The sequence below is a fragment of the Rutilus rutilus genome (assembly GCF_951802725.1).
Source record: "Rutilus rutilus genome assembly, chromosome: 5".
In the NCBI taxonomy this organism is placed as follows: domain Eukaryota; kingdom Metazoa; phylum Chordata; class Actinopteri; order Cypriniformes; family Leuciscidae; genus Rutilus; species Rutilus rutilus.
In genome coordinates, this window is record NC_140213.1 from 10,873,769 (window position 1) to 10,885,174 (window position 11,406).

Sequence of the window (11,406 nt, forward strand, 5' to 3'; positions counted from 1 at the left end):
TTTTTTTGTTACAGTGTGCACTAATGAATAATTACCAAGAACATGCATTTATACAGTAAAAAGATTCAATATGGATTTTTTGTTGACTTTAAGGATATAGAGTAGCCACATATGTAACCACATTGTGTTGGATATCATAGATATGTTGAATGAAAGACAAGATAGCCAAGAAGTCTGGTTGTGATGTGCTGGAAAACCCAACCTTTTTATTTTTCTACATTTTTGTGACTACAGAAATGCTGAAACATTTTAACACTGAAAAAAGCATGGTGACATCATTACTTGCATCTTTTTTTTCCGATTTTTTTTTTCTCGCTTAGCAAACACAGAAGATGATATTGCACGGCATATAGAGAACAGTAGCTAACAGTAAAGAAGAAGAAGAAGAAAAAAAAAACTATTTGAAAGATCTGAATTTAAAATTAACAGCATGAAGCATTACTACCTGAGAGTAATACCTACTGCATTCCTCCACTGAAACAGACACAACATACAGAGAAAACAGGCAGAGAAAGAGAAGAAAAAGAAAAGTTTAAAAAACAGAACCAGCTTGATACAAGATGCACTGTTCGAAATGGAAACAAGCGCTACTTTTTGCGAAAGAAAATGTCAGCAAGTTTATTTTTCAGTTTATCAAAACCTTCCTCCTTCTTTATAATAATCATCGCTGGAAGTAGTCCCTCTTGGACCTACAAAAAATAAATATAAAAAAAATGAAAAACATGATTTTGTTTTCCAGCTGATTGTCTTAGGCGCTCTCAGTATTATACGGCACACAGAGCCAAGCCTTCTATCAAATAGGAACTCCTTTTCCACGACAACCAACTGGGATAGGAATTAATGATTAGAGCAATCCCAACATTCACATACATCGAGCTATCTAAGCTAGACACTACATTAGAGGAGTGGGTCGGGACGGAGCGTAGGGTTTGGAAAGAGAAGGGGTTTCTGTGAAAAGATTCTGTGACGCTGTGGGCAAACACTTCTGAGTCTTTGACTGTGTTGTGGGCAGAGAGGATCTTGACTCACAGTTGGGCTTGATTTATGCCACTCTTTGCTGTTTTAAAAAAAATCTTAAACGCTGCACCTGGATCATCTATCCGATATCCCTTATGCGACATAGGAAACCAATGGCCAGCAAACCCAATACAACAAATAAAACAATTCTGATTGTACAGCATAGTGAGACGAAAAGCACTGCTATCACGGGCGTTCTCTTCAGTCCTGCTAATATAAAGGACATCGTTCTGCATCATTCTTTTCATGATGTTTCCAAGTGGTGTCTTTAATCCTAAGCAGACACACGTGTGCAAAATCATGTCTGAACCACTAGCAGACTCAAACAGAAATAGAAACACTGGCTCAACCAGTGCTGTGATTTTTGAGGTGGGGCAGTCTGTCTGATTCTGGGGGTCCCAGTTCAGCTGGTTAGTTTGCCAATATGCAGGCACATTTGTCTATATAAAAGTAGTCATGTATTCTGACAAAACAAACATTTTGCCAAGATAATAGCACTAATAATGGCTTAATTGCATAATAGCTATATTTTGCCAATAACCAATTTTTGGGGGTATCACAACAATCAGCCAAATGCTGCTAAGTTGAATGCGGACCGTTCTCTCCCAGTAATTTAGAATTCCTTAGGCGTTAATCCAAACAATGGAAGATGGGAAGAGTGTTTGAAAACAATTTGGTAGATCTGTTTGGTGCCACTAGTGGAGCAGAAATTACGTCACCTTCAACATACAACATTAGACACACACTTTCGCCCCCCTCCCATACATGCACACACCAATTCCTGTTTTCTTTGCAGATTTATTAGACTTTGCTCATTGTCAGTACACACGTTCGAACCAGAATTGACATATCAGATGGATCTAGGCAGCAGTGCCACGTCAATTAAAAATCAACCCAGCGACGTGACCCCGTCCCCGGCAGACCCGCTGCCCCACCCACGCTCCACCCTCTCAGTGTCCGACACAGCAAAGTGGGCAGGACTTGTAGCCCTCCGTCCCAAAAGCCACAGATTGTACTGTTTAGCAGTATATGCCCCCAATAAGTTGAACTAAGCTTGTCTACATTGTCCCACTATATGCCCTCTACTGGTTCATACCCGTGCAGACAGCAAATAACCTCACAGACGCCAGTGCTTATGCAAAAATTACACTACTTTCTTTCGTACCCCCCACATCCCCCCTCCCACTTTTTGGTTTGGTTAGAAAATCTTTGGATGTGCAGCAATACCCATAACACAATGATTTGAAGTACAAAGGACAAAATCATTCTGGACATTTAAATAAAAATCAAAAAAATCAACTGAAAACATCATACACTGCTTTTTTATACCACGACGAGGTCAGTCCTCCGCGGCTCTCTGTCTGGCAGTGTATTAGTACAAGGGCCAAAGTGCCATCTAACATACAAACACAGAGGAATGGAAATTCATCAATATATCTACATTTCAGACATAAGGCTGTAAAATAAAATGAATGTCCATTTTTTTTGTGTGTTTTTTTGTTGTTTTTTTTCCAAAAAAGCCTACTATGTACAAATCTATATTTTCTACAAATACATAAATTAAAACAGAGGTTAAGCGATACAAAAAAAATGCAATTAAATTAACGGAAATCACAACACCGTAGTAGAAGAAAGTGAACGAATAGACACAGAATCACAGCAGTTGGTTTTACCCTGTAAAAAAGAATAGTCAAACATCCTTAGAGTATCGGAATAACACAAGGCTTTTAAAAAAAATACGCTTCTTTTTACTTTCTGCGAGTCTGCTATATCACGGAAACTCGCCTTTGGTGACCAAAACTGAGCACTTTCGCCAAACCTGTCAAAATAAATACTCATAAAGCTTTTTCCCGAAGTAACATCAATGATTACCAAACTAGTTAGTTCTGCCTTAATCACATAAACTCTCTATACAACAGAACTGTGAAAATTTATTACTATGAGGTATTCAGATATTGGTAAAGACGTGCACGGCCTAATCGGTGGACACACCCACTGGTGGGGGGTGGGGTGGGGTGGGGGGTCAAGGTTTGGCTGGGCGTTTAAAGGGGGAGGTGGCAGGAGCTTTGGTTTGTCAGCGAGAGTTGGAGAAAGCAAGAGAAATTCCTTTGGTATGTTTTCATTGCATGGTTGCGCTGGCAAAAGCACCACGGTGAGAGAGAAGAAATATTCCATTTTTTCTTCGTCAGTGGCCCTTCCACAGGCTGAGGTATTCCGAGAGTTAAAAGGTGGGTGTCGAGAGGTCAACGGCGGTTTAACACTTTGGTTCAAGCAAGGCACTCGTCCTGTGAGTTTAAAACATGTCTGCCGAGGGAGCTGTTATGAGCACGGATGAGTGATAGAGAGCATTAGAGCGAAGGAGAGGAGGAGACAGGGGAGGGGAAACACACCATCTATTCATCCACCTTATCATTCATTTAGGCCGTGCAAAGAGAACAAATCTTTGGTATTCTTTGGTATCATTACTTTGATAGAAATCACGAATGGAAACGGACTGAGGTAGCATCTTTGGTTCACACCATAAATATCAGCAGGTCTTAACATTGTTTTTTTATTTTTTTTCTGCTTTTCTACATGAGGAAGCAGCGCTCTTTTATATATGCTTCGATGTTGTAATAGTCGTAAATACCAAATATATTTTTAAAGCTAAAACACACCACAAGAGTTCGAGTGAGTCTATTATATGAAGCGAACGCATCACCCTGCTTCAGTCTCAATAATGCTTTCTTCCTAGTTGTGAAATGCATAGAATGCGCTCCCTCTCTCTCTTACTGGGATGTTGGGTTCGGGCCCGGGTGTTGTGGTGCGGTGGTGTTGATGGTCGATGCCGTGAGAATGATGCATTAGACAATGAAATAGCCTTCTATCAAGAAATAAAAACAGCATCTAAGTGAGCTTAATGGGAAATGAAACCGATGAATCTAATATGACGGCTTATGGGTTTGTGAAAGAATGCTGACAGCCACCAGCCATTCAGACGTTTTTCTGTACTTAATAATTGGGTTGTTTTAACCCAATTTTGGGTCATATATGTACAAACCCAAACGTTGGGCTGGGTTTGTCCATATTTTGTTCAGTTAAAACAACCCCGCATTTTTTAGAGTGTAACATTCTAAGGATGAGAAAGTTGGTTGAATGCAACGGAATATACGCTTTGAGTCTGTGAAAAGTTTGAAATGGAATGTAACACAAAACAACCTGAATTTCCTCCTGCTTCCTCTAATGACAATTAACAAGCGCGTGCATTTGCTCCAGACAAAGCTAAATATGATAAATGACAAAAAACCTGTGTTGAGTTATTTCACCTTCAGCCCCATTAAATGAGAGTCTGTGAATCTCCTTATAAGCTGTTTGACTGATGGATATGGGTATGAAATGGTGACAGGTGCTAGTTAGTGTAACTTTATCTTTGGTTTTCAGCAACTGGCATTGAAACATTTAAAAAACATGTAAAAAAGGCAGGTTAAAGCTAGCAAAAATCTCCCTGAAATAATCACAAGGAAGGACTGAGGCAGGAATGGGATTGGGGCACGGATTTGTCCTCACAGAGACATGCTTGACTACTACTGGTTTGTTCAATAGGACAAATAAGAGACTTAATTATGTGTTAAATGGCTACAGGAACTGCAGTCCATATTACATGTATGGAGTCACCTGAATGGAACTGATAAGAGTATCTTGATAAGAGGAATCAACATAGTTTTGTCTGATTTAAATAATAATAATAATCAAAAAATACACATGTTTCTTTGGTTCTACCATCTGTGATTGATAAGATGGCAAATTCACATGTATTTTTAGGTTCCTATGTAACTTTTCCAACAATTAGGAAGAAAGCACTATCCTGAGGGTGACATTCAGGCAACCTTTGTCAAGATTCTACACCACCTGATTACATCTGGCATCCCTGGCTAGATCTGGGATGCCTAAAAACACAGAGGTGAGCCTGTGATGTCAGGCATTACACCTGCGGGTCAAGCCCCTCAATGATGTCGTGGAAATCTGACATCAGAGTGAATAACAATCACTCCAAGTTTTGAGATGATGACCAATCATTGATGAGAAAAAGTCATTGAAAGCAACCAATCACATTAAAATAAAATAAAGACTTTGAGATGGAAGTTAGGGGAGTGTGTTGAGATGGGGAACGACCCGTGATTGGAGTGTAACTTCATTTTTTTTTTCCCTTTTTTTGTTGTTGTTGTTGTAGAATGTCAGACATAAACGAACAAAGTCCTAAATGGGGGTCAAAGCAGTCTTTGGTGTTTTTCTTTGGATATTATAAATATCGGTACTGTACAAGTTTTAAGGGCAAACGCTGTCTAAAATTGTCTCTTGTTAAGTTTTCTTTGTTTAAAGCTTTTCCACCGAAGTTTTTTTTTCTTTTTTTTTTCTCATAATGCAGCCATTACTCCATCATGCTTTGGTACAAGTGCTGGAGGAGGAGGAGTTGGCCGAGCTGCCGTCGTCCAGCCACTTATCAAGGCTCCGTCGACGCGCGTTCATGAAGAAGTTGCTGACGGTGGCGAGCTCCAGGCCCAGCTGCTGAGAGATGGTGATTTGTAACTCTTTGGACGGGCGCTTGTTCTCTTTAAATATTGCATGTAAAGTCCGACGCTGGACATCAGTGAAGACCAGTCGGGGCTTCTTGGAGAGGCTCCCCCGCTCGCCTTTACCGTGGTCCTGCTCCTTTCTCTTGCACGCTGAAAGAACAAAAGGTTGACATGCAAAAGTCAGCCATGATTGCCTAACATGTAAAAGAAACTACGGACATTCTGAAGCAGACTAATTTGTCATGACAGGATGAGTTTTTCTAAACATGGAAAAAACATAGAAAAGACAAAACAAAACAGAAAAATAGCTGCTTTTGCAGGGTTTTGCATGGTAATTTCATTTACACGACAGTCTCTGGAACTGTCCGTGGTGCTTAAATCTAGCCATCCGATCAGTAGGCCTACAATAGATGATCACTTACTGCCTGACAATAATAATAATAATAAACGCTTATTAAACCACACACTAAGCAGTCATTTTGAAATTTGAATGAAGAAGCTTACTGATGTTTTCTGTCTCTGTGCGCGTAAATTCCCAGTGGGCGGCAAAAAAAAAAAAAAAAAAAAAAAAAAAAAAACACAAGGGGGCGCTAAAAGACGGCGTAAAACCGCTTAAAGCAGGCGTTTACTTGAACAGTCACACACATAAAGGCAGTCTGTTTTCTTAAACACATAAACCATCTCAACTCATTAATATGTAAAACACAGATTTGCATCACAGGTCTATATGGTTCATTCTAAAGCACATTTTCTTATTTACATGCAAAAGTTTAGACAAGAAATAAGCCTACTCTCATTTGAATATTTAATATTCAAATACGTTAACAGAACATCTTTTGAATATTATTTAAACATTCATAATATTTAAATCAATTATTGAATATTTAATAAAAACGATATCAGTAATCCTAAGAGTTTATATCTATTGTGTCGTAACTAAGCAAAGAGGTAGGCTACAAATTGAATAACACTTTAATGTGCATTCTGGTCGTGTAAAAAAAAGAAAGAACGAAACTATGCGCAAGGAAAGCAGTTTGGGTAAATATTAACAAAAAGCAAATGAGTTCGCTATCATGTGTCATAAATCAAAACTGTGTCCATGCACAAGGCCACTGTGACGAGACCCAAGCAGATTCCCAGGGAAATAACTGCGAACCTCTTTATCCTTAAACACATTTGATCATCACATATAGGTACTGTTTGTCTGCAAATCATTAGACAGGCGCCAGATAAGCGCGCACACGAGGGCGAGGGCGCGCCCACGGTCACTCATTTCACAGTGGCTCCATGCAACAAAACAAAACTTCAGGCCTAATATTAAATTTAGGCCTAATAAGTCGATATTATGTCATATAATTATATCATATCTTAATATATAGCCTGTGTAATATTATAATATATAATAGAGAATAAGTTCAGATATGGGCTATATATATCAACTACTGGTCTGTTACGCATTTTAATAACACTTATGAATTATTAGTATAGGTTTTGAATTACTGTCTTAAATTTTTTAGCGCAGCCGCATGCACATTTGGATTCATTTTATTCATTTTAAATAGACTAAAAATGGCTCATGGCTTTTTAGATAGCAGTTGTTTTTTAAATGTTTACATGTAAATTTGCACAATCTGTAATACATTATTTGATACATTTTAATATTTACTATGTGGCCAACTTTTTATAACATTACAATAATTTCCTTCATGGAGTAGTTTGCAAAGTGCCTGAAATTTCTTTCAGTGCCATTTATTCCCAAATAATATCGATGGCAAAACGATTACCAGTAAAAAATCTTTAAAAATTAGAGTTATAAAAAGTTTGTTAAAATCAAATGTATTGTCATAAATGATCTTTTAAACAAAATTGGGCAAATTATTTAAGGTTGGTTATAATGAGAATAGTAAATTGTTTTACTAATAAAATTAGACCAGAATGACCTTTTAAAAATAATATAATGGTAATTCCTCATAATTAACAACCATATGCTAAAATTGAAATATAAAGAGCTGAGGCAAAATACAGTTGAATGTAAAAGCGTGAACGACAAATTCACAGCATAAAAATCCCGCGTGTGAAAAAGGTGTAAAAGCAGTGATGTGAAAGACTGCTGAGTGGTCTACTGTCTTAAATTACTAAGGAAAAGGAGAAGGGAACTGAATTTGAATAATCAATATACCAATTCTATATTTACCTCTCAGTAGGCCGATCACATACCCTCAACCATGTGTACTCGATCAATAATATACATCACTGTGTCTGGAACCTTTACTAATTTCAATATCATTTAACGGAATATGAAAATAATCTCGCAAAACCAAAATAAACTAAATCTAACTGACATGCCTTAGAACGTTCAGTACTTAATTATTATTTTTATTTGATAATAATAATAGTAAAAATGATGCAAAAGACCCAAACGATTTTTGGATTTTGAAGCTTATCGACCAAACGAAAACAAAAATACACAGCATATGAAAATACATTACGTGAATGTAAGCATATTCCCTATAATCCTGTCCTTTACAGAATCGTGTGTAAATAAAATGATATAATGTAAATTCATATGTTCTTTTACTACGAACGTGGGGCAAAAGTCAGAGCAAGGCCGAATCTGAATGAAACAAAATCAAACAAACATCAGCCCAACCTCAGTTTTCATAATACCCTGGCATTGATATTTATAATAAAAGCGAAACTTCGATATAGAGAAAGGAAATCGAGCGCAACTTAGAATGTAAAATAAAGACTGATGGTGTGTACGCGCAAGACTAAGATAATGACACACAAAGAGAGAGCTTAAATTTAAAATCGACATAAACCTCTCCTCATATATATATATATATATATATATATATATATATATATATATATATATATATATATATACTTTTTTTTTTTTTTTTGCCATATGAATTACATGCACAAATGAATTGCTCTAATAACTGACCGTTATGATGGAGCGGTGCAAAAAAGAGGGACACTCATATTTGAGATGCTCTCTCTCTCTCTCTCTCTTTTCTCACTGCTGGCTTTGAACGGATCAGTGGCCCCCAAACCCGCCAGCCAATTGATTCTAATTCTCGTGAGGCAAATTAATGGAGCCCCAATCAGTTAATTAAGAAAACCTACACAGAGCACACGTCACTGGAGCTGGACAATAGATAAAGAGATCTAACCAGAAGACAGAAGAAGAAAAACATGTAATTTTTTTTGCAAACCCAAACACACACACTGCGACACGCATTCAGAGCCCGTTTAAGTAGTGCGCGCACACAAACAGTAACATATTTACGCATACCAGTTCAAAAACTAAATGTAGCCTATTCACGATGCAATATATGTTGTTTCACCACAACGTGCAGTAGCCTAATGTTATTAAAAAAATATGTAGATCAGTGTTTATTAACGTGTCGCAAAGACAAATTGACACAGGGACATTGCATCCATTTTCACATAGAGACAATGGGACTGAGGCCACCGAGGCTTCCAGACGCGCATTTCTGATCAAACTATTTCTGTTGACCCGTGCATTATCTGCACGCAACTCAGTCTGAGGATGTCAAATTGCACATGAAATAGCCCCAAAACAAACAAGAAAACCAAAACAAACCCATTGCACGGGATCACTTTACCTAGGCGGTTATTTTTTTATATCGAGAACACAACCTCAAGTTTAAAGGTCTCAGTGGCAAAACAAGCACAATCGCAAAACCTAAAATCTTAGCTTTGTAGGAAAACTCGCAAAAACGATGAATGCTGGCCAGCCATGTAATGCATTTGAAGGAAATGAAATGAAATGATAGTGATAAACTGAGGAGAGGAGAAGAAGTGTGTATTACCTATTGTTCTCTCACCTGCGAGCCTGAGCGCTGACATTCTCTGGAACTCAGGCTCCTGCAACCATTTCCACATCCTGCGGAAGGTTTCCCGACCAGACTTGAGCTTGCTCCAGGGCTTAGGGTTCCGAAGCAGGTCCGAAAGCGTCCCTTGCGAGCGGCACAACACCCTCTGGGCAAAGATGGCTTGCGGAATGCTGTATCTTTTCAGTTCCGTGGTGATTCTTTGGGCCACTTCTTTGGTATTGACCTCTTCCATCTGGCCCGAATTGCTGCCGTTGTTCAGCTGCGATCCGGGCGCGGAGGAGTGGTTATGCTCCCGAGTGGAGCCCAGCACCTGCCCGTGGCCCTGGGCGTTGAGATGGGCGTGCGGGTGATGGTGGATGCCGTTGATCGGCACCATGCTCGCCGAAGACGCGCTCATGTGCTGCTCCCCATGTCGAGCCAACATCGCGGGGTGGTGTGCCTCGAATCCGTTAGGTGTGAGCATCTTCTCGGCGGGCATGGTGGCCCCGGGGTGCGCGTAGGGCGGCAGCCCCTGCTGGGAGTTGTGAATGCCGCTCAATCCGGATCCCGAAAGAGGCGACAGGCTCTGTCCCATGCTGGCCACATCCTTGTGGTAGGGAGAGTAAAGGTTGTTCATCGGGGCTAGACCCCTATCGTCCCTCATCAAGGTGAAGCTCCCGCTGACGTTCCCCGGGATCCGTTGGTGCGGGTGATGATGATGGTGGTGGTGGTGATGATGATGGTGGTGCGGGAATTTGTCGGAGACGGTGGAGATGGGCGGTAAGGGCTGCAGCGGGGTGAGGGTGGTGTAAGTGCTGCTCATGCTCATCCCGGGGGGAGCCTCGCACGCCATGCTCATGGCCGGGTGCAGGTGCGTGGCGAGCCCGGGGTGCTCCGGGGGCCGGTGGTGATGATAGTCGCCGCTGTCCAGGATTGATGCCATGCCCATGGAGCGCGCATGGGCTGACAGGCTGCTCCGATGGCTCCTGTGATGAGCGCCGTCTCCGGTCATGAGATCCGCCGGTTCATGGCTCACTCCGTGCAGATCGCCAATGTTCTCCATCGACAGCTGGGCGTTCATTATACGTGCAAGCGTGTGGACAAATCATCTATCTGATATAGCGGAGCAGTGTCCACAGAAGTGCTCTCATTGGAAAAGTTCTGTTCTTATCTTGAATATTTTTTTTCTTTGCTTTCTTTTCTGATTTTTTTTTCTTCGCTTTTTCTATGTTTTATAAAGTTTTGTAATTTTTTTGTAATGTTAAGGCCCCCGTCCCTTCAGCAGTGCATGGTGTCGGTGTGCTCGCGTCCCTCGCCATCTCTTGCCATGTCTGCTGTTGTTTCGCGCACTGCTCCGTGCTGCGGCTGCCGCTCCGCTTCCCCGCGCATGCGCGCTGATCCCGGCTCCTTTGACGTCACTTATTAAGGAAGATGCACCCCATTGCTATTAAATAGGAAAGCCTCCTGCTGGATGTACAGCATGATCAACCTCACACTGTTATATCTAATCTTAATAATATATTTTTTAAAGTCAGTGGAATGGAATGAAGTGTTGGGACAATTATGCTTTAGCTATATGAAAAATCAGACGACCCTACGAAGTCACAGTAAAGACTACGCGTGAATAATGCATGAATAAAGGTAATTTGTTTGGCAGAACCTCCTTAATGCAATGGCCGCAGAAAACACACTTCCGGGTTCACCTGGGGGCCTCTGCTTACATTAATATGCATATTCATTAGTTCCTGCTCCAAACTTCAGAGAAACATGCACTATGACTGCAGATATTATCACCATTGTATGTGTAGCCTATAAATCGTCATGACATTCAGTTGAAATAAGAAAGTTTCCACACTGACGCACACAATATATAAATATATATGTATATATATTTTTAATTGCAGAAAATTGTGCAAATATACAGATTGCTGAATGTAAGTCATCCTGTACCATGCAGAGTTGGAGAGTTTTTGGGATCAAGGACAGACGGA

At 40.2% G+C, this 11,406-nt stretch overlaps 1 protein-coding gene across 2 annotated transcripts; it reads right to left on the reverse strand.

Annotated features, from left to right (window-relative positions):
• Positions 1-5,223: 5,223 nt before the first annotated feature.
• On the reverse strand, positions 5,224-10,766 carry onecut1 (one cut homeobox 1). Of its 2 annotated transcripts, none has more exons than XM_084408971.1 (2): positions 9,413-10,766; positions 5,224-5,720 (listed from the first exon to the last, which is right to left on the reverse strand). In XM_084408971.1, exons 1-2 carry the CDS (start codon positions 10,494-10,496, stop codon positions 5,434-5,436), a joined length of 1,371 nt encoding a protein of 456 aa, XP_084265097.1. In that variant the 5' UTR covers positions 10,497-10,766; the 3' UTR covers positions 5,224-5,433. The 2 variants fall into 2 exon arrangements, with proteins under 2 accessions (XP_084265097.1, XP_084265098.1); XM_084408972.1 differs by having other exon boundaries at positions 9,428-10,748.
• Between the last annotated feature and the right edge of the window lie 640 nt (positions 10,767-11,406).